General features: G+C 40.0%; 1 protein-coding gene across 9 annotated transcripts in view; it reads right to left on the reverse strand.

Moving 5' to 3' along the window:
* Positions 1–26,106, reverse strand: part of LOC125742960 (sodium channel protein type 4 subunit alpha A-like) — a 47,709-nt gene that overhangs the window by 10,752 nt on the left and 10,851 nt on the right. For all 9 annotated transcript variants that reach the window (XM_049015468.1, XM_049015467.1, XM_049015469.1 and 6 more), the window contains 15 exons: positions 21,506–21,800; positions 19,690–19,808; positions 19,421–19,510; positions 19,147–19,275; positions 15,718–15,809; positions 15,239–15,448; positions 15,002–15,065; positions 14,086–14,227; positions 12,385–12,585; positions 11,825–12,001; positions 10,997–11,126; positions 7,955–8,193; positions 6,933–7,106; positions 2,765–3,121; positions 1,442–1,906 (listed from right to left, as the gene is read on the reverse strand). In XM_049015468.1, the coding sequence (XP_048871425.1) occupies positions 1,442–1,906; positions 2,765–3,121; positions 6,933–7,106; positions 7,955–8,193; positions 10,997–11,126; positions 11,825–12,001; positions 12,385–12,585; positions 14,086–14,227; positions 15,002–15,065; positions 15,239–15,448; positions 15,718–15,809; positions 19,147–19,275; positions 19,421–19,510; positions 19,690–19,808; positions 21,506–21,751 (2,835 nt within the window). In that variant the 5' untranslated portion in view covers positions 21,752–21,800. The remainder of the gene's footprint in view (positions 1–1,441; positions 1,907–2,764; positions 3,122–6,932; positions 7,107–7,954; positions 8,194–10,996; positions 11,127–11,824; positions 12,002–12,384; positions 12,586–14,085; positions 14,228–15,001; positions 15,066–15,238; positions 15,449–15,717; positions 15,810–19,146; positions 19,276–19,420; positions 19,511–19,689; positions 19,809–21,505; positions 21,801–26,106) is intronic.

Consider the following 26,106-nt stretch of genomic DNA (forward strand, 5'->3'; position numbering starts at 1 on the left):
AATAGGTGGTCACCCTAGTTGAGGGTAAGGGTGCACAAGTAATATTAGGAAATTTTCACATTCTTCCTTCCAGTTGCTAATCTTCTGTCCCTAACAATAATGTAAAAATTCCACATAAGATATACTACAGAGGTAAAATTGGGAGGAGACCTGGTTAATAATAGGAATTGTCTAATTAAGCCACACCTATTGCTGACACAGTTGTATTAATAAGCACGTTAATGTAACCTCCAGCAAAAGCTATTGGCGACAGAACGCATGTTCATATGGAAAAGGTTAGTGATTTTCAGCTTGGCATCGTCATAAGATGCCATCTTTCCAACAACAAGTCCAGCAAGATTTCTGCCTGCTTGTGCTTCTCTCGTCAAGTTCATGCGATGTGAAGTGGAAAAGTCTTGGGCCAAGTTCAACTATAAAGTGCTAGTGTAGGCAAACTCTCAGAAAGGGAGCTGATCACCTAACATCAATGCTCAACCTGAATAGCAACAGATCAGCCTAGCAATGTTCCAACAACTAATAGAAAGCCACTTTAGAAGGGTAAAGGCTATTATAAAGACAATAGACTGACTAGATTCATATTAATACACTTCGTTTCAGAGTGAGATGAACGGGTTGGTGTTGACACACTTTTGGCCATACAGGGTATCACTATAGTCAGCTAGTTGCCTATAGGAGATGCACTGCAGCAGAGACAGAAATTATAGGAAATTAATACATGGAATATGTGTAAATACATCAATTAATCTGTAGAGCAAAGGTAGAGCTGAATAGTGCAGGTCCCCATAATTTGTTCTGACAATATTCATCTGTTCACATGGGACAAATTCTGTCTTGGAATAGTTACCAAACCATGGACTGCCTCTGCAGAGGAAGCTAGGAGATTTTCATGTATCCTTTCTGAGCTCAGGCGAGCTGACAGCAGAATATCTAAGAATGTCTACAGTATCAAATATGACCTGGTAAGGTTGCTGCCTGCATATAAACTGCTTAACACAATAGTAAACAAAAATAAAACCTTTTAGAAATTGTAATATGGCCATTTTTGAGATCAAATCAGTGTTCAGGTTAAATATACAGCTCATGTAAAACACAATAAACAACTCCATCATTGTACGATTACACTTCAGTCCAATACATACGGAAATGTTTCTGTATATTTCTGTCTAAGTTAATTATAAATATGTCCCTAATAGAACATTTGTAAAGATATATTAAATGTGTCCTTCAGGCTAAGGGCAAATAAAGATCAAGTTGGGGCAGTTGGCACTGTGCCTGTGAGCAGGTGGTTACCAGTTCCAATCCCACAGTCGACAGTGATGGCACTGTTTGGTCCCTGAGCAAGGCCTTTAAGCCAAAATGCTCAACACACCTGCTCACCCTGCTTTCTCAAGTGTACATCGCTTTGGAATAAAGCATCTGGCAAATAAAGGGAGCTTTTTACCTTTTTGGAGCCAGGATTTTCATCTTCTCCTAGTTCCTCATCAGTGCTGAAATCCTCCCCATCAGTATCAAGCATTTCTAAATCAGACTCTTCCTGGGCAATGGGTACGGTGAAGGTGAAGTCAGAACTGAGGAGGAACCCACTGGGGTGGACATCATCCGCCCAGTGAGATAAACCATCCAGCACTCTGAAGTCTGTCTTAGGCTCCTCCCTGGTTATGTTATTCATGTTGAAAGAGTCCTTGCTGCGGTTTTCCCCATCGGCCTCCTCTAAAACACTGTCGTCTTTTGGCTGCTTGCCCAGTATCTTCCAGATCAGCCCTCTAATTAAGGCCTTCACCCAATCAATGGCTCTGGTAATCCTGAGTGCGGAAAGCTGCAGATTGTTCAGCTCACCGTCGTCATCCATTTGCAGATTGTCCCCGCTGAATGAGCTAAGCAGCAAGGCCAGGAAAAGGTTCAGAACCTTCAAAGACAGAGTAAGAGAAGATATGAAGGATTCAAATAAAAGGAGAAATTTAGCTTCACTTTCCTCGCATCTCACATCCTGCCTGTTTAAATGGCTTATCTAGTCTACTGGCCTTGTATCCTCTCGTCGCTTATCAGCTGTCTACCTCCCTCTCAATTAGACCTTTCTGTTGTTTTATAGCTTGCCATAAGTCATGGAGCTCCAGTATGCTACCAGCTCATCCAGTATGCTACCAGCTCATCCAGTATGCTACCAGCTCATCTTTTGTGCTGGGCCTCACTTGAGATGAGTCTTAAACATATTCCAAAGTCAGTACCACCATATGCCACCTCATGTCATTTGTCTTAAATAGTCTCACTGCTGAATAAATACCATATTTCCCTCCTGGATAATATTTGCCTACTGGACAGAATGTACCCTCGAGGATGAGACAAAGAGCTATGTTAGTGTTGGCAAAGGGTTTGCTGTTGAGCATTTGTTAGTGCGTAAGAAGAGCCATTTCCACTTTATTCTATGAATAACGCCACAAGTGATACATCTCTTTACCACCAAAAATACGTCTTTATATAATTAGCATAAACTACCTCATCTGCATTCCCTTGTTCAGCAATACTAAATGCAGTGTCAGGGTCAAAGCTAAGATTGCTTTACCCCATACGTAACAGGAATGTCAAAGAAATAGTCAATCTCAAATTTCCTTCGCACAGCAACTGTTGTTAAGAGAATCTCACAAGAATTATTGGCATAAACCTATAAGATACTAGTATAACCGCAAATAATCTCCTAACTGTGAAACTTAAATTGTTTGTGCTTTAAATTTATTGAAATGCTAAAAAAGAGGATAATGTAACTCACCACCAGGTTTCCAATTATCATGACCATCAAGAAGAGGACCAAACACATGGTTTGGTCGGCCACTTCCATGCAATCCCACATGGTCTCAATCCACTCTCCACAGAGGATGCGGAACACGATGAGGAAAGAGTGGAAGAAGTCATGCATGTGCCACCGGGGCAGCTCGCAGTCCTCAGCAATCTTACAGACGCAGTCCTTGTAGTTTTTGGCAAACAGTTGCATTCCAACCACAGCGAAGATGAAAACGATGATGGCCAGCACCACGGTGAGGTTCCCCAGAGCACCCACTGAATTTCCAATGATCGTTAGCAGCATGTTGAGGGTGGGCCATGATTTGGCAAGCTTGAAGACACGTAGCTGTCTCCAACACATAAGAAAGTCAGTATGTCCCTCTTTAGATCTACTTGCGCATGGCAACATTCTGACTGCACACCATACTACACTTATAAAATTTCTCCATAAATGACACACGACAATGCTACAGTTCTATGCAGTTGACATACAATTGCATACTAGGCTGCTTTTCCACTGCACAAAATACTGTACGGTACTTTCCCTTTTCCATTGATTTTCAATTCATTATTGGTACCAAAAGCACCAAAGCAGCTGGAGTACTTGTTTGGTACTTCAGTATTCCGGGGTGGGATTTGCAAACATGTTTATTGTTGATTGGTTATGCAAATAACATGCCTCACAAACACAAAATACAGCTGCCATCTTGAAAAAGTGTCTTAGAAAATGACTGTAAACAAATTTAAAAAAAAAGTAATAATAATGTTTGGATGTGAGGACAGATGGAGATCCAGGCTTCAATTGCAATCTGATTGGATTGCAATCTGAAGAACAAATTCCACAAGATCTGGATAGCATGACAGGATCGTGATGTGATTTTTTGCAATAGGTATTGCTATATTTATTAAACAAAAAAGGAGTTCAAAATAAACTGTAGTTAAACAGAACTTCTTATCTATCAACAAAGGCCTTTGGTGAACATTTGAAGAGTTCAAACGCAAAAGCAGACAAGTCCATTTTTGTGGAATTAAGAAAAATAACTTTGTGTGGTGGATTCCTGGTCAAACCAACATTTTGTTAACTAAGGTATTCTGAATTATTGTATTAAGAATAAATGACATGTTAATTTGAATAAAATCATACTTTTATTGAAATAAAATATTATGAGGTTTTTGATTGTGTTTTACCGCAAAACCAGACAAGTCCAGAAAAAGATTTTTTAAACAAAAGCTCCAAACTTTTTATATAACTTCAAAATTGCACTGAAATGTCAAGTATTATGCATTATGAACACAAAATAACAACATGTGAGCACTGTTTACATCTTGAAGAGCCCTGAAAGTGTCCAAAAGTGATTGACTTGGCAGCCAACAGAATGGAATCCGGTGTGAGCCATTCATGCAGAATGTCATAGGTCTCCAGTTAACTTTCCCAATAAACATGACAAAAAGCCAAAGTGGGATCAGAAATTTGGAAAATCAACAAGGGCTGTTCAAGTTGCCATATGGCTTGTGGTATTCACTGGGGTAAATAATGCTACGGCAATCTGGACAAGTGGCTCTCACAGGACCATTCTGGAGGGATGCTAAGCATCAAAGAAATCCGTCACATGAAGACAGAGGACAGCACTGATTAGCACACAGCAGTCAGCAATGTCAGTCATCCTCATCACTGCTCTCCTCTAGATCCTACCGGCCGACAGGTTGACGACCAACATCAATGAAAGTCTCCTGGTAGAATGTACGGACCCGATCACTGACACCAATCTCTTCTATGAGTTTCAAGACGTCATCTCTCTTGGCAGGTTTAACACAATTCACCATGGGTGTGAGAGCTGGCCTGAAATTAGCCCAGTGTTTTCCTCTTTTCAGTACAACATGCTCTGTGAAATCACCACCATACACCAGTTTGAACTTAACCTTATCAGAATCAATGTGCAACACATTCGCATCACTGATTTTGAAAGACCTTTGGGACCTGCAGAATTCTGCTGCAGATCCTTTGAAATCAAAGCACTGCCAATCAGTACCATACTCGTAAACATACCATGTTTGTCAAGAATCTGACGGTAGCCCTCCGGAAGCAAAATGGTGTGTATTTTGACTAAAGCATGAGTCAGAAAACAGCCGCAACATACGATGTGTCTTTATTTCATCAGCAGCAACACTGACTAGATAGTGCCTCAAGGCCGAGGCCACCATGTTGCTATGTTTAGTATTCTGATTTTCTAAATAGGTAAAAAGATGAATGACATCCTTGCTCTGTGGCTGATTCCGTCCTCGGTAGTGTACGATGCCAAAAACATACTGATACAGCTGGCGGGAATAAAATGACTGACCGATTGGACACTTTGTTGCTGTTCGTCTAATTCATCAAAAGTTTCCATCATTTTCATCAGTTTAATACGAAACGGGATCAGTCTTGCCAGAATTTTTCACTCGAAGTGAGAAACCATGGGTGCAGCCATGTAGCGATGACGTCATCGCTAGCTGGCTTATGATTGGCTGAAATGGAGTTGCCACTGTCTGCATTAAAATGGCATCGGTGGTTGTCGGTTTTTGCAATAAAACTATTATTTCGGATTATAAATTAGAATGCGTCAGAATGGCGCTTGTCGGCTTTTGCGCTTGAACTCTTCATTTCTTCTTCACTTTCCTCCTCCCTGCTCATTTTCTTAAACTTCTCACAAACGCATATATAAGTGATTTAAACAGCTCAGACAGCACATGCAGAGGTCATACCAAAGCAGCGGAGGTCAACTTTATACAGATTTTTTTACAAATAGAAGATAATCTTGAAAGGGAACGGTCATTAAAGTTGCAAGACTTGCTATGTTTTGTTTTCTGTTACTGAGTAAAAATGCTTTAGCAAAACTTAACTTCACACACACTTGTGGTATAATGTCAAGGCAGTATGAAGGTATGAAAAACCCTGATCTGAGTCATGCTGCCTATTGTTGTCCTCGTGATGTGAATTGCATGTGCATAGCATGCAATGTTGAGAGTAATATTACACAAACACTATATTGCCAATAGTACTGGAACACCTGCCTTTACACATACATGAACTTTAATGACATCCCATTATTAATACAAAGGCTTTAATGTGAAGTTGGCCCATCCTTTTGCAGCTATAACAGGTTCAACTCTTCTGGGAAGGCTGTCCACAAGGTATAGGAGTGTGTTTATGGGAAGTTTTGACCATTCTTCCAGGAGACCATTTGTGCATTTGTGAGGTCAGGCACTGATGTTGGATGAGAAGGCCTGGCTCTCAGTCTCCACTCTAATTCATACCAAAGGTGATCTAATGGGGTTGAGGCCATGGGTCTGTGCAGGCCAGTCAAGTTCTTCCACACAGATTTGTCCTTATGGACCTTGCTTTGTGCATTCCTGCGCAGTCATGTTGGAACAAACCGTTCCCACAAATTTAGAAGCATGAAATTGTCTAAAATGGCTTTGAAAGCTGCAGCATTAAAAGTTCCTTCCTTGACTGGAACTAAGGGGCCAAGCCCATCTCCTTAATTACAACCCTCACCATAATCCCCCCTCCACTAAACTTTACACTTGGCTAAATGCAGAATGGCAAATACTGTTCTCATGCCAACCGCCAAACCCAGAGTTGTTCATCAGATTGCCAGACAGAGAAGCGTGATTCGTCACTCCAGTGAATTTGTCTCCACTACTCTAGAGTCCAGTGACAGTGTGCTTTACAGCACTGCATCCGACGCTTTGCATTGCACTTGGTGATGTAAGGCTTGGATGCAGCTGCTCGGCCATGGAAACCCATTCCATGAAGTTCTCTACGCACTGTTCTTGAGCTAATCTGAAGGCCACACAAAGTTTGGAGGTCTGTAGCTATTGACTCTGCAGACAGTTGCTGACTTCAATGATTTGGAGGGTTGTCCCAATACTTTTGGCAATACAGTCTACATCACCCAGCCCTACAATATAGTAAAAAACCCATGTTTGGAATCAGCTCGTACCCATAGTACTTTTTATAGTAGGCCTACCAAAATTACAGTACCTGGTGCAATGGAAAAGCATCCTTAAAGTATTGTTCTCCTGGTATTATTTACCTTTGCAGTTGTAACTCCCTTACTGTGACCTATACACATGGCTGGGGGGTAATATAAAAATAGCTTTTGAGCTGAGCTTACCAAACGAAAGGACCGTAGAACCGACAGACCCTCAACATCAGCGAGCATCATCTCCACCAAACTCATGGTAACAATGATGCTGTCAAACACGTTCCATCCAACCTGGAAGTAGTAGTAGGGGTCCATGGCGATAATTTTTAAGACCATTTCACCAGCAAATATCCCTGAGAAAACCTATACAAAGGAAAGTGATACTGTCAAATCCATACATAAGTTTCTTGCCCCTTCAAACAGTCATTCAGCAACGTCTAGCACAACCATGCACTGTTTCTCACAGCTAACCAACCATCCATCCTTCTTTTATACCAGATTATCCATCCATCCATCCATTTTCCAAACTGCTTATCCTATTGGGTCAGGGGGGCCGGAAGCAATGGGCACGAGGCAGGGAACAACCCAGGATGGGGGGCCAACCCATTACAGGGCACACTCACACACCATTCACTCACACATGCATACCTACGGGCAATTTAGTAACTCCAAATTAGCCTCAGCATGTTTTTGGACGGTGGGGGGAAACCGGAGTACCCAGAGGAAACCCCACGACAACATGGGGAGAACATGCAAACTCCACACACATGTGACCCAGGCGGAGACTCAAACCCAGGTCCCAGAGGTGTGAGGCAACAGTGCTAACCACTGCACCACCATGCCGCCCCTATACCAGATTATATACTATATAAATACTGTATACTATCTTATATACTATAAATCAGATCATGATTGTGGTGGCTGTTTCTCACCCAATTTACTCTTTTGGTTCATTAAAGTGCCTAGATATGCAATATGGTGCCCTGTGATGGGCTGGCCCCCCATCCTGGGTTGTTCCCTGCCTCGTGCCCATAGCTTCCGGGATAGGCTCCGGACCCCCCGCGACCCAGAAGGATAAGCGGTTTGGAAAATGGATGGATGGATATGCGATATGCAAATCATTTCTTTTAGTTTTCACATACAAAGAAATTTCCCTTAATTTTTGTACTGAATCTAAACTGATTACAGTTACGGTCAGTTAAGTACATTACCAGGTTTCCCACAGTGAGTACGTGCTCAAAATGTGGAGTCATAGGATAGTGTTCCATAGCCATAAATAGGGTGTTCAGGACAATACAGATAGTAATGCCCAGGTCCACAAATGGGTCCGTCACTATTATGTTCATCCATGTCTTAAAGATCACCCATGGTTTACAGCAATTCCATTTCAGGAAAATGTCAGCAAACTTGTACCATCCTGGCGGGCAAGGTCGCTCAGCTTCTTCAAGTTCTGTCAAAATAACAAAGGTGGTAAGTGATGTAAATCAAAGAAGTGCCTAACTAGTCAAATAGAGTGACAATATGAACACTGATAGTTTTGTCTTTACGGGGAAATGGGTTGGTTTTAGGGCGTGTTCACACTTGCCTGGATTCAGCTAATTTAAGTGGACTCGGTGCGGTCCCCACACAAAAGTATATGTAAAAGCTCCAAACGAACTCGGACTGCCCAGAAAGTGTTTTCTAATTACCAACGCTGACATGTTCTGAGTTTGGTTCATTTCAAGTCCATTTGGCAGGTTAGTTTCCTGACAATATGTAGGGTCGCCAACCCCCGTGCATCTGGTTAGACACTCAAACAAGAAATCTTCCGGCAAATCTATATTGTTCAATTATAAGCCTAAAATTAGCTACCTCTAGTCTTGGGTAGTTTGCAGACCTTATTATGGCAAGCTGTTTTAACATTAATTCATTTATAGAGGATCACAAATTCAGTTGCAAAATATTGATATCAGAAATTCAGTTTTAACTAGACAAAATGCCAATTCTTAATATCGAAAATTCTATTTTACCTAGTGAGATTCAAAATGTTTCTCTCCTTTATTTCAATGGGAGTTTGAATTTGAACTAGTTAAGATGTCAGTTTATATCAGGATATGCATAGCTATCAGGAATGATATGAGACACTAATACTTAATAATATATAGAATATATGCTTTTCCTTCAGATAATCCATGTGCAGAACACAGGTGTCTCCATGCATTTCAGCCAATCAGATGGTGGTGACACATCCAGTTGGGTTTGGTCAGGCTTTCGGGCCTGTTAGTAATCAGGGCCATGTCAGTGTGGGTATGGTTTACATACTTTATAACAGAAAACCACCAGTTCACAGTATGGTTCTCTTCTTGGTGGCAGTGGAAAAGCACCATTAGTGTCATGATCCGTGGTTAATTCGGGTGATCGCACGGGCAGGCAAGCAAGCAAGCAGGCAAAATACAGGGAAAACTGGGGCTTTATTAAAGAACTGGGACCAGGAAACATCTGACATCGACTCACACCAATGACGGACAATGAACTTAGGCAAGACATGGACTGAAATAGAAAGGACTGAGTGAAAATAATCGGACACAGCTGGGCAAGATCAGGGAAGCACACGTGGATAATCAGGGGGCGTGGCACACACGAGGAGCGGACAATTAGTTTCTCTCGGCACCTTTTGAATACCAGTGCTGATATCAAAACAACTGTCAAAAATTATTGTGAATTCTTAACGTAGTTAAACTTAAGATAGTATAATCCAACTTATAGAGATGGGAAATTTATCTTGTTAATGCGTGTAGTATTTTGTTACCCAATTGGGGGTTGTTTTTTTTAGCGACCTGTAGTATTCCGTGCTGGTTGTATGCGAAGTCAGAGTTTAGGTGGTGACACAAGACAGAATTCCAGATTTCAGAGGTAAATTCACTTATCCTCTCACAGGGAAGGTGATGTCACTTGGTTCACTTCGTTTTAAAAAATTACCAGATGCAAATACCCAAAGGCAAAAAAAATATCATTTGTTTCACTTTATTGAAGTATTATACCTTCAAATCTTAAGATCTTCCACGTTATGAAAAGTACTGTCAGTGATTGTTATGCTTCAGTTTTTAGAGTCCTTTGCTAGATAGGTTTAAGATTTTAGATCGATCATGCGGTTGGGATTAAACGGTGATTTTATCCACCTGTCGAGTAGAAGTGATTATATGTACATGTGGTATATACTATTAATGCCTAAAGTGTGTTATTAAACAAAAACATCCCTTAACATCCCCATTTACAATACATTCTCATTAACATCTATTCATCAAGCCTTTTTGAAAGAAAGGAAATTCAGCTTGTACGTGCAAGTAGTATTTTTGTTGTAAATGAATAATCTGTAAATTAGTGAATAATCTGTAAGTGTAAAGTTAAACCATGAAGCAATTATTAAAATATGGGTCATTTTTACAAACATGATGTTTTGTTGAGGAAGAAATAACTCTCATGATCAATTGTGTCCAGAAAGATCAAGTATGAATGTGAAGTGGACTGAGACCACATACAAGCTGAAGTAAACCAGAAAGTGAACCGAGTGCTTTTGGAAGGTGATGGGCAATGTGAATCCAAAGTGAAGTGAGTTCTCTTTTTATTGGGCCTCTTTTTAGTCCACTAAAATTCAGTTCAATTCAATTTATTTTATATAGCGCCTTTCACAACAGAGTTGTCCCAAAGTGCTTTACATGGATGTGTTGTGACACATAAAACATCAAAAAGAGGACTGACTTTGGTTCATATAAAGTCTGTGAAAACACCCTTAGAGTACCAGCGACCTGGCGACCCTACATATCATAATTTTTTTTCCGCATTCCTTGACCTATCAAAGGCAGCATAGGGCACGTAGGCCGGACCAGTACCCGTACCCTCTTCTTCTGCAGCCACGCCTTTATAATGTGTGCAGAATACTTTCTTTGCATTGTCTCGTTGAAAAAAGCATGGATGTTCCTGGAAAAGATGTCATCTTCACGACAGAATATATTGCTCTAAAATTTGTGTACTTTTTTGCATTAATGGTGCCGTCGCCATTAATTTCAACAAGGCCTGCCTATTAGACACAGTGTTTTGTGTTTTCCATTAAACACCAAATGGTGAATGAGTGCTGGATATACTTATCATTTATGTCTTCATCTAAAAAGAAAGGCCTTTTCCACGTAAAAATGTAAATTCATTGCAAATTCATGTAGCTGTAGCAAAGAGAAATCCCTGAAGGTATCTCCTTTGACCTCCTCCAGGGATGTTACCTTCTATCGCGCCGGTGAGGACGCTCAGAGTGCTGCCGGTTATTTTCTTCTGTGCTTGGTCCTCGAGGTACAGGACGCTGGGCACAGATCCCTTGGAGCATTTCTCCTCTTTGTCCTTGCCGTCAAGAAACTGTACGGACCAGATACATACACAGAAACAACAGGAATTCTGAAAATCCGATGTGGTGTTTTGATTCTAATTCAATTCTAATGCTTTCTGCATTCCATGTTCTGAACTTGGCTCAGCAAAGCCTCAGAAGAGGCCTTCCATGAATAAACTTGCCCATATCCAGGGACATGGCTCCCTGAGTCTACACTAAGTATTAAAAACAACAGGAATTGCTGATAAAGTAATGTTTGTCTACTCTCTAGTTATCTGGTGTTGCACCACTGCTGAATTACACAGGAAAGTCACAGCTCTTCACTCGTTTGCCACTTACTGAAGTCACATTAGCTAACCTATCCAAATAGCTACATAATATTATAATCAGACACTTGGGAACTCTCTAAGCCATTATACCCACGAAGCTCATGTTTACTAGGGCAATTGAGGCTTCAGCGGCCATCCTCTGTCGGCAGGCTACATCGCCTACTCCTGTTGTTGTTACCTGGAGCTTATCTATGCATATTATTTTGCTGTAGCCACATTAGGACAACACCCCAGTCCACATATTTCAAAATGTATAATTGAGTGTGTATTTGAGCCGGGCAAGAAGAAAGCTGGCAGACAAGGATCTGACTTGTGAAGCAAAGAGAAATCGCATGAAGAGTTTATATAGATACCTATCTATCTGTGTGTGTATAGTTGCTTTTTGCACAGTTACTCACCTCCTTACTAGTTGAGATATTGTTGAGGATCTGCCTGGACATAACTCTGCCATTGCAGCTCTTTGCAACTCCACCGTCATCTGCAGCACTGCACTCATCATCAGCAAAGCCATGTTCTGAGGTACCATCTGTTTTATTGGATTTTTTGCTGGCTAGTGATATCTTGCTGTTTTGCAGCTGCCATTGAGCACAAAAATAAAAAAGTGGAAAATCAATGCGTACTGAGATGCACAGTGTACTCCACTCAGACTGAAAGGATGAAGGTAACACCCCAGTATATACCTCTACATTTATTTGTGATTTGTACTGAATACCAATAATAAGTGGAGATTTGAGGTCCAGAGAGTACAAATCCAGACAAGGATTTTGTTACAGCCAACCAGCTGAATATAAGGAGTCATAGTCCAAAAGTACTCAACTGATTGGTTGAAATGAAATCTTGGTCTGGATTTGTACTCTCTGGACCTGAAATGTCCACCTCTGCTGAATACACACGGCATTATGTATTTCATGAATGAAATATAAGCCATTATTTGTGAGTGCTGCTTATGCTTGCTAACCTGGCTCTCCTGATTCTTGAGCTGCTCCATAAGCCTTTCATACTCCTCTTCCTTTTCCCTGGCTTCGTCCAAGGTGGCCTGATTCTGTTCATCATAGGCCATGGCCACCACAGCCAAGATCAGGTTAATGAGGTAGAAGGACCCCAAGAATATGACGATCACAAAGAAGAGCATGTAAGTCTTCCCTGCAGCACGCAGCGTCTGCAAAAGACAAAACTTTTCAGTACTACAAGAAAAGACAAGTACTGTAGTTGAAGTCATTATGTATGGTGCTAGCTGTGAAACAACTTAAACAGCTTATGACAGTGGAGAGCCTTACATATTTTCATCCCTTTATTTAACATATATAACTACATGAAAATCTGGAGTATTGGAACTCTCCATGTCAATGATAAGCCAAACCCTAACCAAAAACCTAATAGAGGTCAGGCATTTGCTTCCATAAGGATCGTGGATTTAATTCCTGATTCCTGCATGCATGGATTTTGCATGTTCTCTGTGTGTTCACATGGATTCCCTTCCAGATGCTCCAGTCTCCAAATCTTCCTGTAGTCCAGTGGCCTGTATTACGAAGCGGGGTTACTGGCTTAATCGGGGTAACTTGTCGGATTTAAGGTAGTCTGGGCAAAATGTAAGTCAATGAATATGAAGTCCATTTCAACTGTGGTACCTTAAATCCGACAAGGTACCTCGATAAGCCAGTAACCCCACTTCGTAGTACAGGCCACAGGTGTGTTGGTGTTTCTGAACTGCCTGATTTTGTGTGCCCTGTGATGTTAATCTTGTCCATGGTATGTGTGTGCGTTTTGTGTCTTAGGAAATACTCCAGACCTACAGTTATCCTGCTTTGCAATAAGCAGTTAGGAAATGGATGAATTTTCATCAAAAGTATCACAGGAATGAATGGTTCAGTAGGTAGCATTCTTGTTACGTGCTCTCTGTGGAGTTCAGCTTTTCTTTTGGTGCTACAGTTTACATTCTAAAGGCATGCTCAGGTGAATCCGTTACCCTTATTTTCCAGTGTTTAACGTGTCCAAACATACCTTATGTTGACTTTCCACAGTACAGAGAAAATGACAAACTGTGTTTACACATTAGAAGCAGTAGAAATGAAACTTCTCATGACATTACAGCTGACATTTCAGTCACTATACATCAGCTTTAAAAGAACATTCTGCTTTTTGCTTCAATTTAAAAGGATAAAGAGTTCAAATAAATGGCTTCATTTGCTAAGCTACCAATGTTATATGATTGAGTGAAATACATAGAAATATGCTAGTGAAATATATAGCTTTAGAAATAGGTAGAATTTGATTTATGTGGCTTTGAATAATGACACCTGCTAGGAAAATGACATCACTAATGCTGTAGATTGTATTTTCTGATACATTTTAACAAGTTGAAACAAGTTATATTTTGCCTACAAACACTTTTTAAATGGGTTTGAAACAACATGTGTCTAATCTAATTCACTAGTTATATGGCCGAATAACTCGCTAACCATGCCAAGGAATATGGAGGTATATTGCCTAAATTACATGTAAAAACAGGAATTAACTTTTGACAAGTCATGAAGTTATCCTTCTCTAGAAAGAATAAGACTTTACAGCTTTAATGACTGAATGCTGTTTGGAGATCTCAATAGGATGTTTATGTTCGACAATCGGGGTGGAGTATGTCCGTCTAGAAGTTTGCGAGTACCATTTGGAAAAGGTTCTCCCAGTAGTCCTGTGTCATGAGGCGGAAGGAACATAGGAATGCCCAGCCGAAGGTGTCATATGTAGTGTATCCGTAATTGGGGTTCCTCCCAGCTTTTATGCATGTGTACCCTTCTGGACACTTCCTGTCAACATGGCAGCAATGATAGTCAGTCTCACCAGCAGCTGTCACAGCCTGTATCAAACCAATCATTCTCCAGCATGGCAAAGAAATAAGCTTACCCTGAAAATGCAGCATAAACATGATGTAATCTGCATTAACATGCGTAGTCAAAACATTGAAAATGCATTTTGGCCCCCCACTCTTGTGGCCCATATGAAAGCGGTTTGATATCTGGGGCCCTCTGCAGTATCCAGTAAGGCTGGAGACATAAAAAGCTCTAAGGCTGGGAATAACACCATGTAGCTCTATTTGTCTTCAAGCTAGTTTTAGCAGCAAGCAGTTGGAATCAGTACCGGAGAGTTAGTGTCAGCTGAGTGCTAGGAGAATAATTTCCAGGTAGTTAGTGTCGGCGGAGTGCAGTGAGGATAATTTCCAGGTAGTTAGTGTCAGCGGAGTGCAGTGATGATAATTTCCAGGTAGTTAGTGTCAGCTGAGTGCAGTGATGATAATTTCCAGGTAGTTAGTGTCAGCTGAGTGCAGTGATGATAATTTCCAGGTAGTTAGTGTCAGCTGAGTGCAGTGATGATAATTTCCAGGTAGTTAGTGTCAGCTGAGTGCAGTGATGATAATTTCCAGGTAGTTAGTGTCAGCTGAGTGCACTGAAAATAATTTCCAGGTCGTTAGTGTCAGCTGAGTGCAGTGAGGATAATTTCCAGGTAGTTGGTGTCAGCTGAGTGCAGTTAGTATCAGTACCATAGAATCAGAGGTCAGTTAGTATTTATACCAACAGACCTACCCAGCATCAGAAGTATTTCCACAGAGTAGAGCATCTGTGGCACCATCCAAAAAGTACTGATTTTCTATTCAATTAAAAATACGTAAAAACATTATGCTCAACATAGAAAAATATAACAAATCAAGTGTTTTCCTGGCTGTTAAAATGACAAATCTGTAGTCAACTGCTGTGATCATCCACCATAAAACTCTGTTGCAGTTACCACAAAATAAGAAGAGATAAGAAGAGATAAGTCACCTGCGTCATTGATGTACTCTAGAAAGTCAAAGGAAGTATTATCGAAGGTACTGTTGGGGAGGGGCCAATAAATGCATTTCTGGCGTAGGTTTCCCATGAACAGCTGCAGAGCGATGAGGGCGAAAATAGCGAGGGCGAACACTGTCAGGGACATCACGTCCACCATTTTCTTCACTGACTCGATCAGTGCTCCCACAATGGTTTTCAAACCTGGCCAGCAAATAAGTACATGGCTCATGGCATTTTTCAGGTTATGAAAACATACTCAGGTTTCACATTCGACGGCGATGTCATTCACTTACAAAGGGAAAGTGTAACATATATACCGCGCCACACACGATTTATGTCTTTCAAGACAAACACAAAATACAACATTGTTGGTTGCTTTAAATGGAACTTGTCTAAAAATCTGCAATTAACCTTTAGTTGTTTATATCCAACCATATACAAGCATATTTTCTTTAGTCTGAAACACATACCAGGAACTGCAGTGATTGTTTTAAGGGCTCGGAGCACACGGAACGCCCTTAGAGCTGACACATTGCCCAGATCGACAAACTCAGTGATATACCTGCGAACACAACCAAAATACATATAACCATGCGGTTCATATTGAATTCAGTCAAATTTCTACAAAAGTCTGGACAATTTTGTTTGGTCTATGTTTAGGTTAGGATAAATGCCCACAGGGTATATACAGAAATCCTGAAGTTACATTTAATACCTTTTAATACTTTCTCAATATTTTTTTAAAACCAACACAACACTGAGTTGCAAAGGTTTTAATCAGCAACCTTTCTAACTTTTACACTGATAGTGAGATTTATTACACTACATACTCTTGGTCAATACAACACAATACAAATTTAAAAACAGGGAACATGGGTCAACGGAACAGATTTAGAGACTCTTTAGAGATTTTGAACACATCTTACATTTATTTAACTTCTTGAATAAAAAATAACAGATTATATAAAATATTCAATAAAAGGATAAAAGTTCTAACAAACTGGCATTCACTATGTGAACTGGTGATGCCATTACAACCAGTGAATGGGCTTGAACCTCTGTTAGTAATGCAATATCATGGCAAGTGCCTTAATCCGATGATGTACCCAGTTTTTTTTTACATGTGGATGACTTAGCAATGTCAGAGTTTTGGGAAACATTGATTTAAACAACTCCACAATTCCTTAGTTACACTTCAACGACTTAACAGAATTGTCTAAATACCACAAGGTGCCCATAATCATCCAGAGATCTGCCGTTGATGTAGCTGTAACGTTGGTTTGGAAGGTGGTACTGGTTTGCGGTGGTGTAACGGTGGAAGCAGCACAGAATGTAGAGATTGATAACTGCTCTACACGTCCACGCATTTCAGATTCAAGGCTAGTGCAATGTGTATGTGACCGGAGAACGCTAACCCCCATCCGGGTGATATTTATGTTTTTTTACAAACCAAACACCAACTCTGCCGGTTATTTCCTACTACTGGCCTGAGCTGTTCTTTAAACACCGGGTCCTGTAGTCAGTTGTCCGAGATTTTGCATTTACCCATGTCGACGATATGTTTGGTGGTCTGGACGTTTGAGCAGATTCACAAACCAGCCAGTATCCAGCTCAGCGCGCAAAATGGTTGAGGCGTCTAACGACCATTGAATATGACATCCGCATCCTAGATATCAACCAACTAGAATGAATGAGCCTAATTGCACATTTAAATAAACTTACACAAATTTTAGCAGATACATTTTTAAACACAAATGGACAGCTCACAGTTTAAAAAGAAATATTAAATTTAATCCCTCGTAAAATTAAGTTTAATACGTTTCAATACCTTTTAATAGCGTTCATTTTTGCTATTTTGATTTACTACCGTTTAATACTTTTTAAAACCCTGCAGACACCCTGGCCCAGGTCTGAAAACAAATGACATCATTATCTCCCTACTGACAGTTAACAGCAGGCATACTAGACAATTTATATACCTAATGGAAATTAGGCATTAGAACACCAAAGCGCATGGAAAGTAAAAACCAAGCTATTGTGGAAAGTGAATCACCTTCAAACACACATAGATTACCAATCTACTCTGAATTCATGGAGATGACTGTAATTTATATTTCACAGTACTGGCTTTTACACACTGTCTTGAGCCGAGATGCTGTGTAGGCCAGGGGTTCGGGAACTGTGACTTTATTTGGAAAGTCGGAGACATAAACACTGTGGTTTGGATTGCATGGCCCTTAACATCAACTGCTCCAGTGGTGCTGAATGCTGACTGGCTCTGCTCTAGTTCCAAACCTTTGTCACTTGTATGCCACTTTGGACAAAACTGCTCACTAAAAATAACTTCGCATCCATTTTTGGTTTTGTCAACCTTCAGATAAGCGATGACAGAAGCATGTCAGTGAAGTCCAGTAACAGACCCCATTCCTTCTATACAGTAGACAATTTAAGGCCCTCCCAGACTGTAAGCCCCAGAAGGTCCTTCATCAGCCTCTTGGTCTTCAGACAATGTGAATTTATCCAGAAACCTTCAAAGAAGAGTGTACTAGGGAAGCTATACTACATACACACCCGGACCACCTTAACTGGACCTAGCAGTGGACTAACTTCTCTGGAGGCCCCTAAGCTGACATGGGGAGGGAGCCCCCTAAGGTGGCCATTTGAGCTACATTTTGGAGCATAAGTAATATGCTAATCAAAGGGTGGGGTGCCAGCGGTAAAGCTCACTGATCAGGGTGGGGAGATAAAATTTGCTGATCGGGGGAACGGGGGGCATCGCGCTACTGGATCAGTTGGCCAAATGTAATGTTTAACTGTTTCCTAAATTAATCAATTTAATGTGTTTGCAAGAATGTAATGGAAAACTTGGATAGATAAGTCACTGACAAAATCTTGGTATTCTGGTGAATACATCATATTTCAAATTCTAATTCGGCGCAACCATTGTAAATTGTGTAATACTGTGAAGTATTGAAATAATATCTGTTATCCCATCCAAGACCCTGTACTACAGAAGCAGTTATGGAAGACATGTGGATGTTATCCTAGCATATTACATTACAACTTTTAGATGTAACGTAACTGTGCAATTCTAATGTCACAAAATCAGTGTAACTGAAACATTCCAGCCGTTTTTGTATTTTCATTAGGTTGATAAACATTATAGAACTAAAATCCATTGTTATTATAGAAATAGGGGGTGGCATGGTGGTGCAGTGGTTAGCACTGTTGCCTCACACCTCTGGGACCCAGGTTCGAGTCTGCGCCTGGGTTATATGTGTGTGGAGTTTGCATGTTCTCCCCATGTCATCGTGGGGTTTCCTCCAGGTACTCCGGTTTCCCCCCACAGTCCAAAGACATGCTGAGGCTAATTGGACTTGCTAAATTGCCCGTAGGAGTGCATGTGTGAGTGAATGGTGTGTGAGTGTGCCCTGCGATGGGCTGGCCCCCCATTCTGGGTTGTTCCCTGCCTCGTGCCCATTGCTTCTGGGATAGGCTCCGGACCCCCCCGCGACCCAGTAGGATAAGCAGTTTAGAAAATGGATGGATGGATTATAGAAATGAAATACACACACGGAACTTGTGAAAAAGCAGCACATTAAACTTAGAAATATTTGAGATAAAAATTATGCATTAGAACCATATATTGTAATATATAAATCCAAATACATCTTACTCAAATACATTTCACAAAAATACACACTGGAATACTGGAGTACGTTAGTATCCTGCTTTACACTCTTTGTGTGTACGGTTGGCGCTAGATTACCATGAGTAAATGTAAAAGGACTGAAAACTGCAGTTATATTATCATTAATTGCTCTACTACGTCTTCAAAGTGTCCATGACCCTCTAGCAGATGTTTTTCTAACAGGAAAAGTGACAAGATGAATACTCACGCCATGCTAATCACAATGAAGTCCAGCCAGTTCCATGCGTCTCGAAGGAATGTAAAGTCACCAACACAAAAACCTCTTGACAGCACTTTAACTGTCGCCTCAAAGGTATAAATACCAGTGAACACATACCTACAAAACAAGACATTTTAATGTCATTGTCATCTTTTCTTAATCATCAAAATCAGCCTTGACTGGCATATTAACTGCCAATGAGTGTATAGACAACAGCGGCGAAGTGCAAGGGAGCAGGCAAAAAAGAAAAAACAAAACTTACTCCACGTCTTTACTCCACGGTGGTGGGTCGCTCAGCGTCATGAACACACAGTTGGTTATAATGGTTGCCATGATGACCATGGTGAAAGCCTTGATACAGAGTTAAAGGACACACATCCAATTCGTGCACCCCTTTACTGCTGGACAACTCTCTTAAATTAATTAGTTGTAAACTACCATAAAATTGATTCCTATGAGAAGAAAAACGATTTGTGTTTCAAATTTTAACAACTACACATGCTCACACAACAAGTTTAACGTGAAGGATATGAATGTATAAGAATTCTGATGGCTACTCTCCTAACAATACTCAACGGGCTCAGCATGTACAAGGCTGGTTCAGCATTGAACCTGTTGATTACATTCCCTCTGCTGATGACAATGAAGGTCTGTAAGATATAGAGACGATGTTTAGAATCAGAGATACAGAACAAGTGCAATTTGTGCAGGTTTGTTTTGAACAATGCATCATATTTTATCTCTACCACCAATACATTGAAATATATTTTTCACTGTACAACTTACAGTCTTTACCTGGATCTATCCCTTCACATCACATATGGTTGAACCAAGCCAAATACCACACCTTTCTGCCACATTTGGCTAACATCACAATTCATTCAGAGTTGGCTGTTTATTACAGTCGAACCTCGTTACTACGTACCCCGGATACAACGTTTTCACCTTTTCAACGTACAGGTTTCTAATTCCCGTTTTTAGCCTATGTATTATTCCAATAGCAGCCATTGTTTACAGCGTACACCCTTACAGCGTAAACTTCGATATAACATCCAAATTTCTAGAGAAAATACGAAAACTAACCATCGTTACAACGTACAGCGCTCTCCCGGCCCACCACAACTTGTGTCGCTACATATACTTGTATCTACCTGATCTTAGCCCGACAATGCACATTTGTCTATTGCGTTGCTTGGCGTTAAATGAGTTGCCTTGACCGACCGTTACTGGACTGCGTAGTAATGGCTTGTTAAGTGTTGTGTGCGTATTCTTTGTTTATTAAACCTTGTGAAATACCGGTCATGCCGGTAATTGTGAATTCAGAATAATAATGGAAGTAAAGGATTTTATGATTTAATTTGACCAATATTTCATTAATATTTTCAGGCCAAATGCCAATTTGGATGCGAATGTTTATTTTAACATCCATTTTGACCAGCCGTTGTGTATTTTCGTTGCCTTTTATCGCCGGCCGGCACTAAGTAACCGTGAGTAATTTAAGGAAAATTTCAAGTATCCAAATGAGCTTTGCCGAATTATTTAACAAGTAATAATGTGTTCGTTTGTTTTGAAGTCAATTTAAGGGTCTATTCTATTAAAGTTTTATCATTTACATGGATATTTCGTGAGTTCTTTCATCCATCTTGCATTAAGTGGTTACAACGTTCTATGCTTATAACGTACATGTTTTTGATATCCCGTCTTGTACGTAGTAACGAGGTTCGACTGTACCTGAATCCAATTTTAAATGCAACGGGTCCTCTTGAAACTTGTCAGAAAGCATTTATAAAAAAGGCAACAAAAGTCATGATTACTTTGCTTTAACTATATATATATATATATATATATATATATATATATATATATATATATATATACATATATATAAATATATATATATATATATATACACACATATACATACATATACATATATATATATATATATACACATATACACACACACAGACACATATATATACAGGCCTATCTAACAGAAACAATGCATGTACAGTACTACAGACATTCCTTGATAGTTCCCATTAGAGTGGTGTTGTCTGCATGGTTGCTATGAACACTGTCACATTACTTGTGTCTTGTTGATGCTGTGAGATGTAACAAACTGGACATGCTGGGTGTTGCAGTGCATGGTGAGCATGGTGGTGGGCGTGGGCGCAACCAAGGGGTGAGCTAACAAAACGTAAGCCCTGAATGTTCTTACTAAAGCCCTGGAAATTGTAGCCACTGTTACAGGTAGTATCACCATCTTATGATACGCTACAGTTTCTGGACTAAGTCCTGGATGTCCTCAGACCATAGAACCACTTGTCATGCATTCTGGACTGACTCTCTGTGTGCTATAGTAGTCGTCCATATCTTCCAGGGGAATATTCATAAACTCTGGTGGTGTTTCTCCATAGATCATGGGCAGGCTCTTGCCAGCCTCCAGGTCCCTGCTGGGCCCAACTGTCTCTTCCTCAGACTCCTCTGGAGGCGGTGCTTGCTCCTTTTCCGCGATCCGCTTCTCAATCTCAGCCAGGGACTCCGTGGTGAAGGGGCGGAAGACATCAGCATTATTGAGAAGGCCGGCCATCTTCGCATTGCGAAGAACTCACGCCACTCCAGGATTTTACTACAACAAGCTGCACGGAAACAGAGAGTAAAATGGCAACTTGGTCAATGGGGGGGGGGGGGGGGGGGGGACCTTTTCAAAATTCCTGTCTGCTTACACAGTTTCCAGTGTTATTAAAATTAAACTATAAAACAATGTTGATCAACGCAGCCCTCGTGGGACCCCCAGACAGATGACACATTGAATGTTGTAATCTCTGGAAATGTTTATGATGTAAACCGTCATGCATATCGTCTCATTAAATCACTGACTTCCTGGTCCTGAATTCATTCTTGACTTACCAAACACTGGCTGGCTTTACAAAGTCCCTAACAAGCCATGATTAAGGTTCATTTTGTTATGCGATGCCTTAGAAGCAATGGTATACTGGATTGTGATGTGGGTGATTTCCAAATCTACTGAATCCACCCTGTTATCTCTTACATGCTCCTACAATAATTATGTTACATGAGAAGTCACCTGACATGCGCCTTTGGGGTCAATTTGACCAGGGTAGGTGTGAGAGTTAAGTATATAATAATTATTATTAATAATTCCCATCTTGCTCTCTGTAGGTGATCCTCCTTAAGGTTTCCTTAAAATTCTATAAGTTTTTCTCCATATCTTGGTGTTATGGTGAATGAATTATTTATTTTCTAGCACATTAGGTTGCAGTCTAAACGCAAGTGTCATAGAATGTTAAGCCGGTTTCACGCTCAGCCGAGCTCGCTAACTAACCATAGCCTATAAGGTTACCCACCCTTACAGTCTACTTTATATCTATACCTTAAATACTTTAATGTGTATTAATAACTTGTTGAAAGAAGATGAGCAACTTATGTACAGAGATCTATTTCACTGTCAGCAACACAGACTAACGTTAACCGTTCCCTCAAGTCCTTTAGTCATTTAACCAATCTGAAGTTGTAGGTTAACGTAAACTGGTAAGTCTTGCCAGTTTTGTCGCATTCTCTCCTGCAATTAGTGATCTCTTTTTTTGGCCAGAACAGATAAGTTGTTCTATTTTCTTGGGCTTTCGGATGGACCTTTTCACCTGACTTCTTGCATTAATTTTTATTGCAATTTCCTCCCATATTCATTGTTTTCTGTTTGCTATTATTTGCGGATTATATTTGCTTTTTAGTATGTTCTTTCTTTTATTGTATTCCTCCAAAAGTATAATCTTTTCCTCCCTTTTTTTTTTTTTACTTTGTGAGGCGATAATGGGTATCGCAAGCAGGTGCAAATGCAAGCATATATGGAAACAGGACAATTCTACTGCTGTAAAACGACTTTCAATGTTGTAAATCCCTTAATGTTTTCCTTAACTAAGGAAACCTTTTAAGGGATTCTGTGCAACACCCTTAAATAAATCCCTTGGCTAAGGAGAAATTAAACCTTAAGTGTCATACTTAAGCTGTTTTGTGCAACGGGCCCCTGCAACTGTACCAAGGCCAAGCTTCAGCCAGCGACCTTCGGATCACAAGCACAGAAGCGTAGCCCACTGAGCCACACACCCAGTGGGCTAAGCGGCTCTTTTTCACTCAATACATTTTTTTTTTTTAATTACAGGGATTCAAAGCTAATCCGGAAACCTGAGTACGGTAAGTTTTAATTTCGAATGGTTGCTGGATTGATTTGACCAATGAAATATCACCCCACGAGACATTACTCTAAATGTAGTTCTGGACTCACGGAAGTAATCCGTTCCATAAACCCTTATGTAAGTCATTTTTTATGCAAGTTGGATTTACCCCCATAGCATTCGAGACACACCCAACAAAAACACACAGAATTCAAAAACATACTACCAATATGCACTGAAGAATACTTAAAATGAACGAAATGATAACATTTAAATATACTTTCAGCGGATTTTGTGTACAAAACACTTAACTAGAAAATAATGTAATGGTACATTTCATACAATGCAATTTAATAGGGATATTATTTGTAATCGTTATATCTGTATGAAAATATCATTATGGGTTCTTATATTCCTGTCACACGTATGCATATGGTTGCACAACTGAGCTCATAGTGACAGAATGGGGTCACCCTTTTTGAGGCCCTGTGAGGACAATATTTTAGGGTAGGGTGTGTGTGAGACACAGGTTTCACACCCACAGACACACACACACACAACACACACACACACACACACACACACACACACCCAGACACGGTGGTTGCCCAGCTGTTGCTGGCAATCACAGCAAGGTGTCAGGTTACACAGTCCCCGCTACGGCTCTGCTCATTCCGGGTTTGCTGAGACTTTGCGCTCCCTCACGTTGCACCAATAAACAGACCCATGTGCCAACTTCGCTCACAAAAGGACCAGCCCATTTCAGCCTGCTGCCGCACTGCCACTCATCTGGCTCTCCTTTGGCTGCTCCTCCAGACCCCCAAAACCACCAGCTTCTGCCAGTCTCCTGCCAAATATGGACATCTGTGCAATTTTCCCACAACTATTGAACTTCACTGTGCCATATTTGTCGACGATTAACTCCCCCCCTCCCCAAACAGGGTTTCTCCTCTTATTTTAAGACACTCTCATATGCTTCAAGCGGGGGCAGGGAGGGCATCTAGTGTCATATTTTATTATATATATATGTAGATATATATATGTAGATATTAATATATATATATATATATATATATATATATATATATATATATATATATATATATATATAAATAAAAATATATAAATAAAACTTTACAGGGTGCTTTGGTTTAGGAAATACATTGAATAAACTCACTCAATGTGCAACAGTTGGTTTGATCTAGCCTATAAAAACAGGGTCACTATAAGTGATTCATGGGATTTTGCTGGTTTTTTAATTAGTACCAGCCTTTTGCATCACTATTTAAAGCTTTAAAATAGCAGCTGGTGTCTTAAGTTATGTTCATATATAGGAAAGAGGGACTAACAAACAGCAACCAGAAACAAATTTATAAACAACAAGGATAAGCAAATTATAGCAGCTTCTGAATGTCAGTTGCAAAATATGGGTACAGAACCATAAAGTTATATTTAACTTGTCGTCAGTCTAAGTTAGTTTTAAACATTTTAACTTGAAAATAACTAGTCGTTTCAAAAATGTCAACGTAAAAACTGCAACATTCAGTTACTTCTTGCTCACCACTACAAAGTTATATAAAAAAAAAATTTGACAGCCTACTTTATAAACCCAGGAAATAGTCAAGAGTAATTGACCAAGCACTTCCTGCAATGAGACATTTTAATATACTAAATTTTATACTTTCACTTTCATCAGTCATACATAGCCGATAACCAAAGTAAGACTATATCAGATTTTTTTTTCCATTACAAAACAGCTAACAGACACCTCCCCATTCCACCAATGATTCTGTCAAATCACCCATCATTAATGATGGAGAAGTACATGAGACCATGACTTCAGAGCTCAAGAGAGCCAAATACTATCTGAATCACAGATAGCCACCAGTTAGAACCAGTGTTCAATAGGTACTTGAAGCCCACTAGGCAGCCAGTATGCCCTGGTCCTTGTTTGAACAGTACCAGTGTGTTCTGGCAGCAGGACATTCTTGGTCATAGTCAGATGACATTATCCATAGTCAACATATACTAAGAGTGTTAAAAAAGGCATTAGACCATTCATTTACCCAGGAAAGCAGGGGGGCTCATATATCTCATGAAAGTGTGTGAACTATACCTGCTTATTTATACAAACAACTTCATTTAGAAGAGGTTCACACCCTTGCGAACTATGAATAATCATGCTAATTCCATATGCATTTATTGATCAAATAGCTGTTAGTTCCATCCCAATTCTGGAATTTATATATCCAGCCATATTTCATCCACATAGTCAGTACTGGATTCACATCCATCCATCTCTCCATCTTCCAAATACTTATTCAGTATAAGGCTGTGGGGGGAAATGTATATACCATGGATTTATTTAATTTTAAAAAGCTTCTGTTGATTTTAAATGACATGCTATGTAAAACTAAGCATGTTTCCATCATGGTATGGATGGTATTCATATTGTAATTCCTTTATTTTTACAACAGGTTTTTATTTGTACATAGTCTACTAAAAAGCTGCTTTCTGATCTAACATAACTAGTATTATATCTTGCAAAGAAGTCACTGAGATCTGACTATGCACTAAATGACAAATATGGATAAATATACCGTTTATCGAAACTAATAGTTGAATAATACTGGGAACTACTAGAACTGTCCCCTCCCACCTCAACACAACAAATGATCATGTATCAATAAGCCTGCGTGATCTAATCCTGGATAATCGATTGTAAGACTGATGGATGTATGGATATAATCAA

The sequence above is a fragment of the Brienomyrus brachyistius genome, chromosome 5, assembly GCF_023856365.1.
Source record: "Brienomyrus brachyistius isolate T26 chromosome 5, BBRACH_0.4, whole genome shotgun sequence".
NCBI lineage: Eukaryota > Metazoa > Chordata > Actinopteri > Osteoglossiformes > Mormyridae > Brienomyrus > Brienomyrus brachyistius.